A 20,753-nucleotide genomic window follows, 5' to 3' on the forward strand; every position below is an offset into this window, starting at 1 on the left:
CTCACACTACCATTATAAGACTGGTTGTTTGGAACCTATCCCCTCCTCACACTACCATTATAAGACTGGTGGTTTGGAACCTATCCCCTCCTCACACTACCATTATAAGACTGGTGGTTTGGAACCTATCCCCTCCTCACACTACCATTATAAGACTGGTTGTTTGGAACCTATCCCCTCCTCACACTACCATTATAAGACTGGTTGTTTGGAACCTATCCCCTCCTCACACTACCATTATAAGACTGGTGGTTTGGAACCTATCCCCTCCTCACACTACCATTATAAGACTGGTTGTTTGGATCCTATCCCCTCCTCACACTACCATTATAAGACTGGTGGTTTGGATCCTATCCCCTCCTCATTATAAGACTGGTTGTTTGGATCCTATCCCCTCCTCATTATAAGACTGGTGGTTTGGATCCTATCCCCTCCTCACACTGCCATTATAAGACTGGTGGTTTGGAACCTATCCCCTCCTCACACTACCATTATAAGACTGGTTGTTTGGATCCTATCCCCTCCTCATTATAAGACTGGTGGTTTGGATCCTATCCCCTCCTCACACTGCCATTATAAGACTGGTTGTTTGGAACCTATCCCCTCCTCACACTACCATTATAAGACTGGTGGTTTGGAACCTATCCCCTCCTCACACTGCCATTATAAGACTGGTGGTTTGGATCCTATCCCCTCCTCACACTACCATTATAAGACTGGTTGTTTGGAACCTATCCCCTCCTCACACTACCATTATAAGACTGGTGGTTTGGAACCTATCCCCTCCTCACACTACCATTATAAGACTGGTGGTTTGGAACCTATCCCCTCCTCACACTACCATTATAAGACTGGTGGTTTGGATCCTATCCCTAAATAAAGTTTTAATGAAAATATGTAATTCGTTGTTATTTTAATATGTTGGTAACACTTTGTAGTAAACCCGTGGGGTGTTGGGTTACTAGGCAATACAACAAACATAACAACGGAATCGCGTAGGCTTGGCTCGGTCCTTCTTCTCAGCTTCTCCCCCGTGTCTCTCCCCCGTGTTTCTCCCCCGTGTTTCTCCCCCGTGTCTATCTCTCTGTTCTCTCCCGCTGTGTGCCACGGTGCTCCCTTTATGTGGCCTCCACGGCTGGTTGGCGCTCTCCACGAATTACCTCTACCCGGAGCCATCCATGTCGGGGTGCCCAGCCCGTGTACTCCCAGCAGAGGGAGACAACATCGCGGGACACGTACATCCCCTCTATCACCAACCCCCGGGGTAGACCTTCCGGGATACCACAGCTTTTATAAAAGCAATAAGACATGCGAGGCATTGCATTATCATGGAGAGGAGAGGAGCAAGGTGGGATACTCTATCGCGTCGAGCCGAACAATGCCATTTACCTGCCATTTACATGCCTTATTGCTCAATTAAAACACTGCTGAATAGTATGATGTCATGTGTTGGGGTACCATAGAGGTGATTGATTGCACCCCCCAGTTGCGATATTGTTTGAGGGAGATAAAGTGGAATTCAGATTGATTTAGTAGGTGTGATGCTTGTTAGTGACAGTTATTCCATCACTTATCACAGGTTTTAAGTAGGCTGTTATTTACATTGGGTATTGTATTGTCAGTGTGGTACGGTGGAGATTGTATTGTCAGGGTGGTACAGTGGGTATTGTATTGTCAGGGTGGTACATGGGTATTGTATTGTATTGTCAGGCTGGTACGGTGGGTATTGTATTGTATTGTCAGGGTGGTACATGGGTATTGTATTGTATTGTCAGGGTGTTAGGGTGGGTATTGTATTGTATTGTCAGTGTGGTACGGTGGAGATTGTATTGTCAGGGTGGTAGAGTGGGTGTTGTATTGTCAGGCTGGTACGGTGGGTGTTGTATTGTATTGTATTGTCAGGGTGGTACATGGGTATTGTATTGTATTGTCAGGGTGGTAGGGTGGGTATTGTATAGTCAGGGTGGTACGGTGGGTATTGTATTGTATTGTCAGGGTGGTAGGGTGGGCATTGTATAGTCAGGGTGGTAGGGTGGATATTGTATAGTCAGGGTGGTACGGTGGGTATTGTATTGTATTGTCAGGGTGGTAGGGTGGGTATTGTATTGTCAGGATGGTAGGGTGGATATTGTATTGTCAGGGTGGTAGGGTGGGTATTGTATTATCAGGGTGGTAGGGTGGGTATTGTATTGTCAGGGTGGTAGGGTGGGTATTGTATTGTCAGGGTGGTAGGCAGGGTATTGTATTGTCAGGGTGGTAGGCAGGGTATTGTATTGTCAGGGTGGTACAGAGGGTATTATATTGTCAGGGTGGCAGGGTGGGTATTGTATGGTTAGGGTGGTAGGGTGGGTATTGTATTGTCAGGCTGGTTCGGTGGGTATTGTATTGTCAGGGTGGTAGGGTGGGTATTGTATTGTCAGGGTGGTAGGGTGGGTATTGTATTATCAGGGTGGTAGGGTGGGTATTGTATTATCAGGGTGGTAGGGTGGGTATTGTATTGTCAGGGTGGTAGGGTGGGTATTGTATTGTCAGGGTGGTAGGCAGGGTATTGTATTGTCAGGGTGGTAGGCAGGGTATTGTATTGTCAGGGTGGTACAGAGGGTATTATATTGTCAGGGTGGCAGGGTGGGTATTGTATTGGCAGGGTGGCAGGGTGGGTATTGTATTGTCAGGGTGGTAGTCAGGGTATTGTATTGTCAGGGTGGTACAGAGGGTATTGTATTGTCAGGGTGGCAGGGTGGGTATTGTATTGTCAGGGTGGCAGGGTGGGTATTGTATTGTCAGGGTGGCAGGGTGGGTATTGTATTGGCAGGGTGGCAGGGTGGGTATTGTATTGTCAGGGTGGTACGGAGGGTATTGAATTGGTGGTAATAGTGGAAGTGGATGGAGGTAATTATAGACCACATGCTCAGCTGGAGCGACAATCACAGATTACAATGGAGGTGGGATGGAGAGGAGGTTGGAGGGAGAGAAGAGGAGCGGGGGAAGAGAGGAGGGGAGGTGGGAGGCAGGGAGATGAGGGTGAGAAGAAGAGGGGGGAGGGAGAGGAGAGGAGCTGGGGAAGAGAGGAGGGGAGGTGGGAGGCAGGGAGATGAGGGTGAGAAGAAGAGGAGGGAGGGAGCGAGAGGAGAGGAGGGTGTGGAGAGGACAGGAGAGGAGCGAGGTGGGAGGGAGAGAAGGTGGAAGGGAGAAGAGGGAAAGGAGTGGGGAACGTTCTGGAATAGAGGTGGTGACGACGCAAGAGGGGAGGGAGGTGTGCCATTGTGTGTGTGTGTGTGTGTGTGTGTGTGTGTGTGTGTGTGTGTGTGTGTGTGTGTGTGTGTGTGTGTGTGTGTGTGTGTGTGTGTGTGTGTGTGCGTGTGTGTGCGTGTGTGTGTGTGTGTGAGAGAGAGAGAGAGCAAAAGAAAGAGAAAGTGTGTCAGTGTGTGTGTGCCTTCCTTCTGCTCCCCTCCTCTCTGCTCCCACTGCTCCCCTCCTCTCTGCTCCCACTGCTCCCCTCCTCTCTGGGGACCCTGCTCCCCTCCTCTCTGGGGACCCTGCTCCCCTCCTCTCTGGGGACACTGCTCCCCTCCTCTCTGCTCCACCTGCCCCCCTCCTCTCTGGGGATCCTGCTCCCCTCCTCTCTGGGGACCCTGCTCCCCTCCTCTCTGGGGACACTGCTCCCCTCCTCTCTGCTCCACCTGCCCCCCTCCTCTCTGGGGACCCTGCTCCCCTCCTCTCTGCTCCACCTGCTCCCCTCCTCTCTGGGGACCCTGCTCCCCTCCTCTCTGGGGACCCTGCTCCCCTCCTCCCTGCTCGCCTCCTCCCTGCTCCCCCTGCTCCTCTCCTCACTGGGGACCCGGTCTCTTTACATTAGAGATGGAGGGGTGTAACATCATAAGGCTAAAAAAAAGAAAACCAAAGATTGTCTATTATATTGACAAGATAGTTAAGTGACCACTCTAACAATGGAAATACATGTCCTCAAGATGGAAGGCAGGCGGGAGGAGGCCAGATCAGGTGGGACCATTCTAGCCAATGAGAGGGCAGATACAAGTGTGGAAAAACAGGCCCTAGAGATGGATTGAGGACGTGTCCCCACAGTAGGTCTGTACCTTGGGGAAACTTTACTCCTGAGCTTGTTTTGGAGAAAGTGAGTGTCTAGGCTGTGTGAGATTGCCATTATATATCACAGTAGCTCACAATGAGGACTGCTGATCATAAAGAAATTCAACTATAGTAGCCTGGCCTAGTGGCCATTCTGTATCCACTGAATATTCCCGAGAGTACTTGGCTAAAAGTGTCAGATATACCAGGTACTTTCGCACTGCGCCTTCAAGAGACTCGAATCCAGACCCCTAACGCAACTGCGCACATCTCCTCACCGACGTTAGGCTGGTAGGTATTTATTTGAGGGATCTCATGTATGCCGTTTCTCCATGGAATTGATCTCTTATCAATACGAAGCTTTTTATTCCAGACAGTTTGTATTACATGTAGACTGCACTATACACACGTGTTCTAGTGATTTAGCTGAGTGAGAAGGACGGACTTTTTTGTGTGTGTTTAATGTTATTCATTATTCATTGATGGCTGAAATGAGCAAGGGGGGTCTGTGAAAGACGTGGATTAAGTCACCTGATTCACCACATGAATGTAGGCCTAAAGGTGGGAAAGTCGGTAGCTGAGTGAATAGAACGTGTTTTATTCTATTAGAACGTGTTTTATTCTATTAGAACGTGTTTTATTCTATTAGAACGTGAGCGCTGTTCTGTGAGCATGAGTGCGGTTTCCCCGAGCTGTTCCGACCAGCTCTATTGTCACAACAAGGTGTGTAGATGCTCCAGGGTTGCGGACCTTGAACAATCACTCTTTTAGTAACCATGTTATGAAAATGTACCTCCCGGACATTGAATTGATTCCGGTTAATTCCCTATACCTAAATACAATCAATTTTAAATAATTTAGGCTATCAGCTGCGTGCCTTTTTTTTTTTTTTGTCTGTTATATAATCTGCTACATTTATCCTTAGAAATATATACAATGATTTTCTTAGAATATTAACACATGATCTGTGTCCTTGGTTACGACGGTGCAGCCTTGGCGCTTGCCATCGAACACCAACCTCGAACCAGCCTGATTGGATTAGGCTGGTCTCTGCCCGTTGCCCATTGGCCACTGCAATAAATACACTTATCTCATTGCATACGAAGCCACCTCCTTTTTGCTAGAACCTAAACACATTTTAAAAACATAGCCCGGATAATAACACACATGGAATTGCCACTCTGTTTATCCAATGCGCGAAAGTAATAGGCAACCAACCGTCGATATTCACTGAGGAGTATTTCTTTATTTTCATGAAATATATAGAAAAAGGTAAGTGCAATGGGAAACTTTAACAATGGATTATGTATTGTGTGATGAGATGCACGCGAGGAAATAAATATGTTGACATTTTTTTTCACATTCGGCGCCATTTTCAGACAGACTCTTTAAACACCTGCCGTCCGCCTGTTCTCGACAAGTCTCCGATGCTCGGATTTATTTGATAAAACAACGTTGCATTCTAACCGATACATGTTTACCCGTTTCATTGATCGAAGGCGTAAGAATAGAAGTGATTTGTGCACCTCACAATAAAGATAATTATAGAACAATCTAGAATGTGGCTGCTGATTTGAGGGTAGGCATTGTGTTCGGCGTGGAAAAGTTCACAAATAGGAAACAGTGAAACAAATATGTAACATTTCAACTGATTCACAAATATTGGAAAATATTTCAAGTGTATTGGGGATAAGGGAAAAGCGACTGTATAGCGATCCAATCAGATCAAAGAACTATGAATGGATCTTCGCAATAAACCACATTGTAGTCAATGTCAAAACAAACAAGACACTGCGTGTGTTGATAAAGATATTTTCACGTTCATATCAAATTATTTCTGTTAACAAAGGTTAAAAACTATCAAAGATTATCTCGATAGGCTAATTATAGTGCCAATTAAACAGAAAATTAGATCTCCTACATTCTTTTATTTTTTCTTTGTCTTCTTTGAATCTCTTTTGCTAACATTTCACTGTGGCTTTGTATAGCTTTCAAAATACTTATTTAATTATCCAGGCATTGAAAAGCCCAATCGCCTCTGTGATACTATCCTTTATTACGGATTTATTACAAGGGAGCACCTGCATAGGGAGGGACACATGAGATCATAACAGAGAAGCTGTTTTAATTTATCGTCACCCAAGTCTACCTGATTCAAAGAAACACCACACCATGCCCCTTCACTAGTAGCCTACAACCCCAGAGAGGTGAGACATGTCCTCTATCAAGTGAAATATTTTCCTACCATTTCATTTGTCTATACTGTACAATTAAATTACTCTGAATATAATTTTGCATAATAGTATAAGTATTATTCTCGGATAGGAAACACAACTTTTCTCATTGTCCCAAGAGACAAGTGTGTCCCCTTGCGACATGCACATGTGCTTTCTGGGGTGTGAGTGACATAAGGAGACACTCCAGCATAGCTAATGGGAGAGAGAGCGAGAGAGAGGGGGTTTCCAGGACCAACTATTCACTGACTGAATATGTAATGCTGCTGCAGGTCTGTCTTAACACATTTTGTAAACGCAGATGCGTCAATTTCAATGATTGGATGAAAGAACAATGAGAGCTCTTTGTCCTAAATGGCACCCTATTCCCTTTATAGTGGCCTACTTTTGACCAGAGCCCCATAGGGATACACATAGGACTTTGGTAAGAAGTAGTACACTATATCTGGGAATAGGGTGCCACTTAAATGTCGCGTGCGCGAGCGTCGCAAAATAAATTTAGAAATCCATGTTATTCAATTATTGCACCCACACTGCTTGCGCGCGCCAACGAGTGTCTGCGACACCAGGGGCTAAAATAGATGTCGTTCCTATTTCTGACGCAGATCGCGCTGCAAGTCCTGCCTCTCCCATCTCATTGGTTTATAGAAGCAGGTACCCACGTGCCATCTCCTCATTGGTTATACCCACGTGGGTGATAGAAAGACGAACTGTTTTGCCGGTAGTTGTGGTAATACGATGAAAGTTTAGATGCGATCACCATATAATTTAAACAATGAAAAAGCCTGGAAGGAGGAGAGATGACTAGAAACGATTCGGTTGGCCGTTTTATGTGTGGATTAATTGTCGGAGTAGAGATCCTTGTGCATTTCAGGTAAAATAACAACTCAATGTTTATATCCCAGGACAAATTAGCTAGCAACAGCAAGCTAGCTAAATAGGACAAATTAATGTTAGCTAGCAAGTGCAAGCTAACTAGCTAAATTACCATACATGTTTAATGCTTTTCGATCTGTCCCCAAATGAATGTCATTGGTTCAGAGTTTGTTTTGATATTTTAACCTGCGTGTCGTGATCGCGTTTGGTGTAGGGGGGCAAAATAAATTTATGCACGATAGTGCATGCGCGCAGCCGGTTTGGGCAAGGTGTAAGGGTGCATATATATATATATATACCCTGTGTTTTGAACGCGAACATACCCCAAAGGGTAGCAGACACTCTTAACACTACACTGTAGGCCTGTCATACTGAGACATGGTTTACTAGTTATGGATGTGACATTTCCCACTAGCGTCGACGTAAAGCTGTAGTCTTAGCAACCCGTCACCCCACGTCATGTCTCTGTGCGGGGGGGGGGGGGGGGGGGGGGTGACATTAGTGCAGAGAAGCATCTAAACTGAGCCTGTATGCAACCCAAATGGTACCCTATTCCCTAAATAGTGGGTTTCCCTATGGGCCCTGGTCAAAAGTAGTGCCCCATTTGGGATGCAGACAGGATGATGGCAGCAGATTACCAGGCTGGCTGCATCTCTCACTTTCACTGAGGATCATCCTCTTTCCCCCCCTCCCCCCCTCTCAACCCTCCTTGGTTACTCTCTCTCTCTCTCTCTCTCTCTCTCTCTCTCTCTCTCTCTCTCTCTTTCTCTGTCTCTGTCTCTCTACTCTCTCTCTGTCTCTCTCTCACCTTGCCAGCTGATTTCCCAAACATTGCCTTGTAAGCGACACTCGCAGAACTCGCAGGGGTACTGCTTGTATCTGAAAACTTTGTAGAAATACTGCTCCCCAAACTGTGATTCTAATCAAACACACACAACGTCTATTAAAACAGACCTTTTCTCTAATGATATGAATACACTTCCCTCATGTTGAGTCCCAGATCTGGGCCCTTGGACCCTTCGTTGTTCCCTTCGTATCTGAAGTACCCTTTTCTGCTTCGTCATCCATTGATGCGTTCAAGAGCTGTACTACATTCATTGAGCTGCCATTGGTCTTACTATAGTATCCAAACAAAACATGTTCTTTCAATTGGATACCGTAGGGGGACAGAATGGTGGGAATGTGACAGAATGGAGGGAATGGGACAGAATGGAGGGAATGAGAGAGAATGGTGGGAATGCGACAGAATGGTGGGAATGAGACATAATGGTGGGAATGAGACAGAATGGTGGGAATGGGACAGAATGGAGGGAATGGGACAGAATGGAGGGAATGGGACAGAATGGAGGGAATGAGAGAGAATGGTGGGAATGGGACAGAATGGAGGGAATGGGACAGAATGGAGGGAATGGAAGGAATGAGAGGGAATGGAAGGACTGGGAGGAATGGGACAGAATAGGTTTGAATGGAGGGAATGGGACAGAATAGGGATGAATGGATGGAATGGGAGGGAATGAGACAGAATGGAGGGAATGGGACAGAATAAGTATGGATGAAGGGAATGGGACAGAATAGGTAGTCAGTAATCAGTAGAGTGGTGTTACTGGTCAGGGGAAACAGTAGTCAGTAGAGTGGTGTTACTGGTCAGGGGAAACAGTAGTCAGTAATCAGTAGAGTGGTGTTACTGGTCAGGGGAAACAGTAGTCAGTAGAGTGGTGTTACTGGTCAGGGGAAGCAGTAGTCAGTAGAGTGGTGTTACTGGTCAGGGGAAGCAGTAGTCAGTAGTCAGTAGAGTGGTGTTACTGGTCAGGGGAAGCAGTAGTCAGTAGTCAGTAGAGTGGTGTTACTGGTCAGGGGAAGCAGTAGTCAGTAGAGTGGTGTTACTGGTCAGGGGAAGCAGTAGTCAGTAGAGTGGTGTTACTGGTCAGGGGAAACAGTAGTCAGTAGAGTGGTGTTACTGGTCAGGGGAAGCAGTAGTCAGTAGAGTGGTGTTACTGGTCAGGGGAAACAGTAGTCAGTAGTCAGTAGAGTGGTGTTACTGGTCAGGGGAAACAGCAACAGGATACATAGGTCTCAACACGATCAAGTTAAGCTGGCCACCATCCTCTCTCTGCGTGCCTAAGCCTGTGTAATTAGTACATGACTGTGGTATGCAGTAGGGATGCAGTGCTGCAGGTGTGGGGGACGTAAATTCAAGCGGGCAGTTGTCATATTGACACCATCGGGGGTATTAGCCAACTGACAAACTCTGTCGTCCTGTGTGATGTTGATTGGACATCTACCGGCACATTGTGTGTCAGCAGCCATAGAAAACAGGAAACCGACGAGGTCGCCATGACAGCTAGCCTGACGATGACACGACTAATCTGAGATTCTGAACTGGTTCTTTGTCCTTCAAGCTATTGACCACAGAAATTTATTTTTTTGTGTAGTAGTTTTTTAACCACACACACATGCATACACATTACACACGCACACACGTAGCACACATCAACGCCAGTGGAGGCTGCTGACGGGAGGACGGCCTCATAATAACGGTGAATGGAATGGCATCAAACACATGGAAACCACGTTTTTCATCTATTTGATACCGTTCCGCTGATTCCGCTCCAGACTTTGCCACGAGCCCGTCCTCCCTAATTAAGGTTCCACAAACCTCCTGTGATTCTCACACACACCATGGACAGACTGAGGTGGTTCTTTTGATAAAGCAGGAAGTAGACACTTCTTGTGTTTTCGTCTTTGCCACCAACCCTTTTTCAAAGCGACTCATTTAGACACACACTGAAGGGTTATAGTACTAGTGTGCTTCAGAATTCAGAGTTCAAAGTAATGTAAAGTAATGTTACTATGTCTACTGCACTTTAATAAGAGGAGAATGACCCAATGTTCTACTTGGTTGGTCTATAGCCTATTGCCTATGCTCTGAGCCCATGAGCAGCGCTGGGGAGGGAGTCACTGTTTAAAGACTGGAAATCAGACGATTATAGTGATGAAGGTAATTATGGCTCTACTAACTACTGAGCAGCCGAGAGTGGAGGAGACAGAGCAGGGAGAGGCTGAACGGTGGACCTGGGTTACGTCTCAATTGGCACCCTATTCCCGTGAAAGCGCTTACCACCGCTTTTAATCAGGGCAAGGCCAGGTCGCAATTGTAAATGAGAACGTGTTCTCAATTTGCCTACCTGGTTAAATAAAGGTGGGGGGAAAAAAAAAAAAAAGGCGACCGGAATCATTACCGAATACAAACGGTGTAGCTATTCCCTCCGCAAGGCAATCAAACAAGCCAAGCGTCAGTATAGAGACAAAGTAGAGTCGCAATTCAACAGCTCAGACACGAGAGGTATGTGGCAGGGTCTACAGTCAATCACGGACTACAAAAAGAAAACCAGCCTCGTCGGGGGCTCCCAGACAAACTAAACAGCTTCTTTGCTCGCTTTGAGGACAATACAGTGCCACCGACACGTTCCGCTACCAAGGATTGTGGGCTCTCCTTCACCGCAGCCAACGTGAGTAAAACATTTAAATGTGTTAACCCTCGCAAGGCTGCCGACCCAGACGGCATCCCTAGCCTCGTCCTCAGAGCATGCGCAGACCAGCTGGCTGGTGTGTTTACGGACATATTCAATCAATCCTTATCCCAGTCTGCTGTTCCCACATGCTTCAAGAGTGCCACCATTGTTCCTGTTCCCAAGAAAGCTAAGGTAACTGAGCTAAACGACTACCGCCCCGTAGCATTCACTTCCGTCATCATGAAGTGCTTTGAGAGACTAGTCAAGTATCACATCACCTCCACCCTACCTGATACTCTAGACCCACTCCAATCTGCTTACCGCCCCAATAGGTCCACAGACGACGCAATCGCAATCACACTGCACACTGCCCTAACCCATCTGGACAAGAGGAATACCTATGTTAGAATGCTGTTCATCGACTACAGCTCAGCATTTAACACCATAGTACCCTCCAAACTCGTCCGCCCTATGCAACTGGGTCCTGGACTTCCTGACGGGCCGCCCCCAGGTGGTACAGCCTACCACTGTAGTGTCGTCTGCAAACTTGATGATTGAGTTGGAGGCGTGCATGGCCACACAGTCGTGGGTGAACAGGGAGTACAGGAGAGGGCTGAGAACGCACCCTTGTGGGGCCCCAGTGTTGAGGATCAGCAGGGTGAACATCTCCACTCTGCTGATCCTCAACACTGGGGCCCCACAAGGGTGCGTTCTCAATCATCAAGTTTGTAGACGACACTACAGTGGTAGGCTTGATTACCAGCAACGACGAGTCGGCCTACAGGGAGGAGGTGAGGGCCCTCGGAGTGTGGTGTCAGGAAAATAACCTCACACTCAACGTAAACAAAACAAAGGAGATGATCGTGGACTTCAGGAAAAAGCAGAGGGAGCACCCCCCTATCCACATCGACGAGACAGTAGTGGAGAAGGTGGAACGTTTTAAGTTCCTCGTCGCACACATCATGGACAAACTGAAATGGTCCGCCCACACAGACAGCGTGGTGAAGAAGGCGCAACATCTCAAGGCCATCGGACTGTTAAACAGCCATCACTAACATTGAGTGGCTGCTGCCAACATACTGACTCAACTCCAGCCACTTTAATAATTAAACATTGGATGTAATAAATGTATCACTAGTCACTTTAAACAATACCACTTCATATAATGTTTACATACCCTACATTACTCATCTCATATGTATATAGTGTACTCTATACCATCTACTGCATCTTGCCTATGCCGTTCGGCCATCGCTCATCCATATATTTATATGTACATATTCTTATTCATTCCTTTACACTTGTGTGTATTAGGTAGTTGTTGTGAAATTGTTAGTTTACTTGTTAGATATTACTGCATGGTCGGAACTAGAAGCACAGGCATTTCGCTACACTCGCATTAACATCTGCTAACCATGTGTATGTGACCAATAAAATTTGATTTGATTTGATTTAGTGCACTACTTTTAACCAGAGCCCCTATGAGGTCCTAGTGCACTACATAGTGAATAGGGAGCTGTTTGGGACGTACCCCTGAGATCTCCTTGTGAGCGTCTGATTAAATCAACTCACTGCTCCTCAACTTTCTCTGAACTGTGGAGCCTCACTGTATTATTAGTCGTTGAAGGGCCCTTGTGAGTCGGTCCGCTATTGTTCTGGCGCGTACGTAGATACACACTGTGACTAGACTAGACAATGACTCAGGAGAAATCCATTGAAAGCAGAACACTGAAGATTATTTGCTAGCCTGGTCCCAGATTTGTCTGCGCTGTCTTGCCAGCTATTATGGTCATACATTGGCAAGCCAGCACAGATTTTGGACCGGTCTAGTTGTGTGCTGCTGTTATTGTCAGATTTGGCCCTGTCATAGGGCAGCAACTAGATGAACCACTATCAGGCTGGGTAGAGCTGGGTAGAGCTGGGCTCGGCAGAACTGTGTCAGTCAACACCAGGGGGTGGGAAACACTGATTTGGGACTCCACGATTAAAGAGCGACTGAACGCACCAATTCCACATGTTTCTCTGTTGCTCATTAAGAAAAATTTGATTTCAGTTTTGGGGCTGTGGTTCAATGTGGCAGTTACTGATGTTTGTCCCTCATGAGACACCATAGGAACAAAGCCAGTATTACTTCCTCAAAATAGTCAGAAGCAATCTGAGATAATTCAAGAATTCTGTAATTAATTTTGACGTTTTTTTTCTTATGCAATATAATATAGCTAGAATATTGAATATAGAATATAGAAATACCGCTAGAATATAGAAATATAATATTGCTTACTAACACTAAAATGACTGGTTGTAGTGGTAAGGCCTGGTCTTCTTAGAGGCTGGTCACTCATCCTGCTCTATCTCCCTATGATGTCCCCATGATGTTCCCATGATGTTCCCATGATGTCCCCATGATGTTCCCATGATGTTCCCATGATGTTCCCATGATGTCCCCATGATGTTCCCATGATGTCCTCATGATGTTCCCATGATGTCCCCATGATGTTCCCATGATGTCCTCATGATGTTCCCATGATGTCCCCATGATGTCCCCATGATGTCCCCATGATGTTCCCATGATGTCCCCATGATGTTCCCATGATGTTCCCATGATGTTCCCATGATGTCCCCATGATGTTCCCATGATGTTCCAATGATGTCCCCATGATGTCCCCATGATGTTCCCATGATGTTCCCATGCTGAATTACCAGCAGTAGCAGCATACAGCCATGGACTCCACCAGCACAATGATCAGCCTCTATCTCCCCATGATGTTCCCATTATGTTCCCATTATGTTCCCATGCTGAATCACCAACAGTAGCAGCATGGAGACTCCACCAACACAATGACATGACTGGGGCCTAATAAAGCCGGTGTTGCCATGGTGACCCCTACCCAGCATGCAGCGCCAGAGGGTGGGGAGAGAGAGATGAGGGGCTGTAAAGGCCCACTCCAGAACACACCACCACTCCATGATAATGATAATAATAATAATGGCTACCCCTCCTCTCCCTCCTCCTCTCCTTCCTCTCCTTCCTCTCCCTTCTCCTCTCCCTCCCACCCATCCCTTCTCCCTCCTCTGTCTCCTCCTCTCCCTCCTATCTCTACTCTACTTCCTTCTCTCCCTCCTCCTCTCCCCTCTCCCTGGGCATTTGTAGCATAAATGGCTGCCTGGGATTTAATGGAATAATAGCTAATAGGTGACCTGGTTCTGTCTGCGGTTGAACATTTTAAGTCTATCTCTAACAGCCACCTTAGCGATCATCATCTATGATGATAAATGATCTACATTTAGTGCCCACTTAAAACGGATGATTATGGAGCAATGGGAGCGTAGAGCGCTCTGCAGTTGGTCTACAAGCTCTGCTGAGGCTGGGCTGAACAGTGTAGTGTTGTTTGTCTCAGCCATTCTCTCTCTCTCTCTCTTTCTCTCGCTCTCTCTCTCTCTCTCTCTCTCTCTCTCTCTCTCTCTCGTCTGTCTCTCGCTCTGTCTCTGTCTCTCTCTCTCTCTCTCTCTCTCTCTCTCTCTCTCTCTCTCTCGTCTGTCTCTCGCTCTGTCTCTCTCTGTCTCTGTCTCTGTCTCTCTCTCTCTCTCGTCTGTCTCTCGCTCTTCTCTCTCGTCTTTCACTCTCTGTCTCGTCTCTCTCTCTCTTGTATTTCACTCTCTGTCTGTCTCTCTGTCTCGTCTCTCTCTCTCTCTCTCTCTCTCTCTCTCTCTCTCTCTCTCTCTCTCTCTCTCGTCTGTCTCTCGCTCTGTCTCTCTCGTCTTTCACTCTCTGTCTGTCTCTCTCTTGTATTTCACTCTCTGTCTGTCTCTCTGTCTGTCTCTCTCTTGTATTTCTCTCTCTGTCTGTCTCTCTGTCTCGTCTCTCTCTCTCTCTGTCTACACCGTATTGACTAAGGAGGAGCAGAATCAGCAGCTTACATGACCCTGCTGAAGAGAGACATGCTGTTTCTCTGTCTTCTTCCTGTGTAAATAGGATCGTTAGGAACGTCCCCTGCCTTCTGTCGTTCTACTCTCCCTTGTGCTTGTGTGTGTGTGTGTTAACAGTGTGTCCATTCAAAGGACAAATACAGAGTCACAATAAGAATCTGCTAGAAACAAGGAAGAGGTTAGACGGCATACTATCTTACCTGTAGTGTAATGACTATGTTACCAACATTTGAATAACGTAGGCTCCAATCCCAGGTAAACTACCTGACCAAATCTCTTCATAACGGACTATTTTCCCTGGTTGTTTTCCTCATGCAGCTGTTGCCATGACGACAGACGAGGCGCCAGAGCGACAGCAGCAAAAGAAGCCCGGTCAGCAGGAGGCAGAGCAGCATCAGGCCGCGCCCCCTGACCACGGGCCCTCTGAGTCCCAGGCTTCCAGCACTCCCGTCACCTCGCCCCACAGCCCCGTCTCGCCCTCCTCGCCCCAGGAGGAGGTGCAGCTGAGACCCCGACAGCGCACCTCGGCCGGCCGTGGCCTGTCGCGACTCTTCTCCTCTTTCCTGAAGAGGAGGTCTCAGTGCGAGGGGGACGGGGGAGAGAAGGGGGAGAAAGGAAGGGACGGGGAAGAAGCCAAGGCGCCCATCGCTGACTGTGAGCCGGAGCTCAGGATCGAAGGCGATCAGAACCTCGACCTGCACTCACTCAGCAGCAACGAGGCTCAGGTGAGAGCCTATCACTCCTGCTACGCTGTCATACTGGGACTGTGTGTTGTTGTAGGGTTAGGCTTGACGAGGACATGTTAATAGCAGTGTGTGTGGTTGAGGACTCTTAGCTACTGCTTAGCTAGAGTGCAAAATGATGTTGATTTTAGTCTGAACTGATGCATGTGCTCTTCAGTGTTAAGTGGTTTGTGCTGGATTACATTGCTCTGAATTACAGTACTCTGAATTACAGTACTCTGAATTACAGTACTCTGAATTACAGTAGTCTTCAAACTGCTATGTAAAGTGAGTAAGAACAGACGTGCACGAATGAGTAATGATTGTGGTGTTTGTGATGTGGCTTCATGAAAGCCTTTCCTTTGGTTCCTTTTGTTCCTTCTTTACATAGGATTTCATTTCGGCCTCAAAGCACAAAGTTATGGCAATATATAGTCACAATAGTGAGGATATATAGTCACAATAGTGAGGATATATAGTCACAATAGTGAGGCTAAATAGTCACAATAGTGAGGATATATAGTCACAATAGTGAGGCTATATAGTCACAATAGTGAGTATATATAGTCACAATAGTGAGGATATATAGTTACATAGTGAGGATATATAGTCACATAGTGAGGATATATAGTCACAATAGTGAGGCTAAATAGTCACAATAGGGAGGATATATAGTCACAATAGTGAGGATATATAGTCACAATAGTGAGGATATATAGTCACAATAGTGAGGATATATAGTCACAATAGTGAGGTTATATAGTCACAATAGTGAGGCTATATAGTCACAATAGTGAGGATATATAGTCACAATAGTGAGGCTATATAGTCACAATAGTGAGTATATATAGTCACAATAGTGAGGATATATAGTCACAATAGTGAGGCTATATAGTCACAATAGTGAAGCTAAATAGTCACAATAGGGAGGCTAAATAGTCACAATAGTGAGGATATATAGTTACAATAGTGAGGATATATAGTCACAATAGTGAGGATATATAGTCACAAGAGTGAGGGTATATAGTCACAATAGTGAGGTTATATAGTCACAATAGTGAGGGTATATAGTCACAATAGTGAGTGTATATAGTCACAATAGTGAGGTTATATAGTCACAATAGTGATGATATATAGTAGGGATGCACGATATATCGGTTAACATATCAGATCGGATGTCTAGTTTAACGCCCGATGTGCAAAACCGATATCAAAGCTGACGTGCATACCTATATAACGTAGGTACATGACGTAATGACGCCACGTAAAATTTTGCGCTCGACGTGCAACACAGCATTCCTAACCTAGCCAACAATGTCTGCTGTATGGATTGAGCAGTCAACAAGTCAAGCAGTCATTTGAAAGAGTAACAACATTTCAGCGAGACAACTCGAAGGCGTAATCCATTAAAGCCAAGATAATGGAATTCATTGCCCTTGACAATCAACCGTTCTCTGTCGTGGGTGATGTTGGCTTTCGACCGACTGGTCGAGCACCGGTTAACACTACCAAGTGCGCTATTTTTCCGATGTTGCCCTACCGGAGTTACACAGTAATAGCGTCACTGCTATTAGCTTCACGATATACATACTATGGGACGTCGTTTGGGTCTTTGTGTGTCAAAAAAGATACAGTAGCACTGTCAAAGCTGTACAAAAAAGTCTGCAAACACCGGCCACAATCGATGTGTTTACAATACCGCGTTGGTAATAAAGCATCATTTGTTTGACCGCAACTTCTGGGGTAGCTAGCTTTAGCTTGGTACCTAGCTAGCACCAATACAACCACCCATAGTGTAATCAATGTGTAATAACTACGTAAAAAAATGATGAACGAGTTAAATTATAATGTGACGTGCAGTCATATTCAGGTCCTGATTGACACGTCAAATTGTGTTATTTGACACGTCAAATATTGTTAAATAGTGTATTTTTTGACACGCAAAGACCAAACGGCGTTCCATAGAAATCCTGGTTGGGAATGAAATGACTGAACAAATGAAGAACGAAACAGCACAGCAAGTAAGTGAAAGAAATAGGTTCTGATTATGTTTTACAGGTAACGGGGACATACGGGGACATACGGGGACATACGGGGACATACGTAACAAAATAACTTTTTGGTCAGTGTGTATGTGTGTGTGTAACCTTTATTTAACTAGGCAATTCAGTTAAGAATAAATTCTTATTTATAATGACGGCCTACCCCAGCCAAACCCAGATGACGCTGGGCCACTTGTGCGCTGCCCTATGGGACTCCCAATCACGGCCGGATGTGATACAGCCTGGATTCAAACCAGGGACTGTAGTGACGCCTCTTGCACTGAGATGCAGTGCCTTAGACCGCTACGTCCATGTGTGTGTGTTAACTATTTAACTGTACTAGAATGCTTAAAAGGCCGCTAAAATGTTAAATGTTGGTATCGGGTTTTTTGGCAAGAAGAATATGGGATATCAGGATCGGCCAAAAATGTCTCATCGCTGCATCACTAATATATATATTATATAGTCTATATATAGTCAAAATACTGATGGTATACACTGCCGGTCCAAAGTTTTAGAACACCTACTCATTCAAGGGTTCTTCTTTATTTGTACTATTTTCTACGTTGTAGAATAATAGTGAAGACGTCAAAACTGTGAAAAAACACATATGGAATCATGTAGTGACCAAAAAAAGTGTTAAAACAAATCAAAAATATGTTTTTATATTTGAGATTCTTCAAAATAGCCACCATTTGGCTTGATGACAGCAATAGTGATTATATACAGTGTTGGAATCGGCTAAACTTTGATCATTGAGATAGGAAAAGAGACTGGGTTTTAAGTCTCTGAAGAAAGACAGATGGCGTCGGAATGTGTTGGGGGGGGGATGAGAGGAGAGCGATGTGTTGATACAGGGGAGACAGATGGCGTCGGAATGTGTTGGGGGGGTGAGAGGAGAGCGATGTGTTGATAGAGGGGAGACAGATGGCGTCAGAATGTGTTGGGGGGGGGATGAGAGGAGAGCGATGTGTTGATAGAGGGGAGACAGATGGCGTTGGAATGTGTTGGGGGGGGGATGAGAGGAGAGCGATGTGTTGATAGAGGGGAGACAGATTGCGTCGGAATGTGTTGGGGGGGGGGGGTGAGAGGAGAGCGATGTGTTGATAGAGGGGAGACAGATGGCGTCGGAATGTGTTGGGGGGATGAGAGGAGAGCGATGTGTTGATACAGGGGAGACAGATGGCGTCGGAATGTGTTGGGGGGGTGAGAGGAGAGCGATGTGTTGATACAGGGGAGACAGATGGCGTCGGAATGTGTTGAGGGGGGATGAGAGGAGAGCGATGTGTTGATACAGGGGAGACAGATGGCGTCGGAATGTGTTGGGGGGGATGAGAGGAGAGCGATGTGTTGATAGAGGGGAGACAGATGGACGTCGGAATGTGTTGAGGGGGGGGGATGAGAGGAGAGCGATGTGTTGATACAGGGGAGACAGATGGCGTCGGAATGTGTTGGGGGGGGGGGATGAGAGGAGAGCGATGTGTTGATACAGGGGAGACAGATGGACGTCGGAATGTGTTGGGGGGGGGATGAGAGGAGAGCGATGTGTTGATACAGGGGAGACAGATGGCGTCGGAATGTGTTGGGGGGGATGAGAGGAGAGCGATGTGTTGATAGAGGGGAGACAGATGGACGTCGGAATGTGTTGAGGGGGGATGAGAGGAGAGCGATGTGTTGATACTGGGGAGACAGATGGACGTCTGTGAATAAGATGAAAGAGGGGTTTGAGGTCAGGAGGTGAGGACAGATTCTCTTAAGAGAGTAATAAATGTTTGGTGTCCTGTTACCCTCTTTATTAACTTCCTGTAGAGCCATACAATGTAAGGATTAGAGAGAAAGAGGAGTGTCTTAAGTGGGATGTATATAAACTGTGATGTGAGGAATGTCTGATTACAGCTGTACAGAACCTTTGGGAAGAATTAAACTTGGTTAAAGCTTCTCCAGTGTCCGTGAGTTATTTACTCTGAAAAACAAGAACCTAACAATAGTCACAATAGTTAGGACTTTATTCAAACCACTTTCCTATACTTCTACCATGTATTTTATAAAGGGTTACAGACTACAGTAGACTACAACAGTAATACATAAGGGCTCTCCTCTTTGGGTCTAAGTATCCTATCTATCTCTCTCTCTCTCTCTCTCTCTCTGCTCTCTGAGGTCATGCCGTTGATAAGGGACTCGTTTAGTGTAGGGAGGCTCCATTCAGCTCCTCTGAAAGGTTTGTCTGAGCTTAGGTAGTCTTTGCCTGGCTGGCGGGCGGGCTGGCTGGTCCCAGTCCAACTAGTTCCCTTCCTCTCACTGATCAGTAGTTATTTTAAGACCCTGTTCCTTCCTTCAGTGTCTACAGGGATTTACTTTACTTTTTGCTGTATTGCAACTTTAATTATTCATTGCCAGAGCCTTTGTGTGTGTGTGTTGTGTGTGGTGTGTGGTGTGTGTGTGTGTGTGGTGTGTCTGTATGTGTGTGTGTGTGTGTGTGTGTGTGTCTGTATTTGTGTGTGTGTGTGTGTGTGTGTGTGTGTGTGTGTGTGTGTGTGTGTGTGTGTGTGTGTGGTGTGTCTGTATGTGTGTGTGTGTGTGTGTGGTGTGTCTGTATGTGTGTGTGTGTGTGTGTGTGGTGTGTCTGTATGTGTGTGTGTGTGTGGTGTGTGGTGTATGTGTGTGTGGTGTGTCTGTATGTGTGTGTGTGTGTGGTGTGTCTGTATGTGTGTGTTGTGTGTGGTGTGTGGTGTATGTGTGTGTGGTGTGTCTGTATGTGTATGTATGTATGTGTGTGTGTGTGTGTGTGTGTGTGTGTGCGTGTGTGTGTGTGTGTGTGTGTGTGTGTGTGTGTGTGTGGTGTGTCTGTATGTGTGTGTGGTGTGTCTGTGTGTGTGTGTGTGTGTGTGTGTGTGTGTGTGTGTGTGTGTGTGTGTGTGTGTGTGTGTGTGTGTGTGTGTGTGTGTGTGTGTGTGTGTGTGTGGTGTGTGTGTGTGTGGTGTGTCTGTGTGTGGTGTGTGTGTGTGTGTGGTGTGTCTGTATGTGTGTGTGTGTGTGGTGTGTCTGTATGTGTGTGTGTGTGTGTGTGTGTGTGTGTGTGTGTGTGTGTGTGTGTGTGTGTGTGGTGTCTGTATGTGTGTGTGTGTGTGTGTGTGGCGTGTCTGTATGTGTGTGTGTGTGTGTGTGTGTGGTGTGTCTGTATATGTGTGTGTGGTGTGTCTGTATATGTGTGTGTGGTGTGTCTGTATGTGTGTGTGTGTGTGTGTGTGTGGTGTGTCTGTATTTGTGTGTGTGTGTGTGTGTGTGTTGTGTGTGGTGTGTGGTGTATGTGCGTGTGGTGTGTCTGTATGTGTGTGTGTGTGTGTGGTGTGTCTG

At 46.2% G+C, this 20,753-nt stretch overlaps 1 protein-coding gene across 18 annotated transcripts in view; it reads left to right on the top strand.

Annotated features, from left to right (window-relative positions):
* LOC129830709 (protein 4.1-like) overlaps nt 1-20,753 on the top strand; it is a 104,899-nt gene that overhangs the window by 10,807 nt on the left and 73,339 nt on the right. For 16 of the 18 annotated variants that reach the window (XM_055893336.1, XM_055893349.1, XM_055893333.1 and 13 more), the window contains exon 2: nt 14,954-15,360. In XM_055893336.1, coding sequence (XP_055749311.1) covers nt 14,954-15,360 — 407 coding nt within the window. Of the gene's footprint in view, nt 1-5,190; nt 5,359-14,953; nt 15,361-20,753 lie in introns of those variants that run through there. The other 2 variants (XM_055893342.1, XM_055893350.1) reach the window with 1 other exon arrangement.

The sequence above is a fragment of the Salvelinus fontinalis genome, chromosome 32, assembly GCF_029448725.1.
Source record: "Salvelinus fontinalis isolate EN_2023a chromosome 32, ASM2944872v1, whole genome shotgun sequence".
In the NCBI taxonomy this organism is placed as follows: domain Eukaryota; kingdom Metazoa; phylum Chordata; class Actinopteri; order Salmoniformes; family Salmonidae; genus Salvelinus; species Salvelinus fontinalis.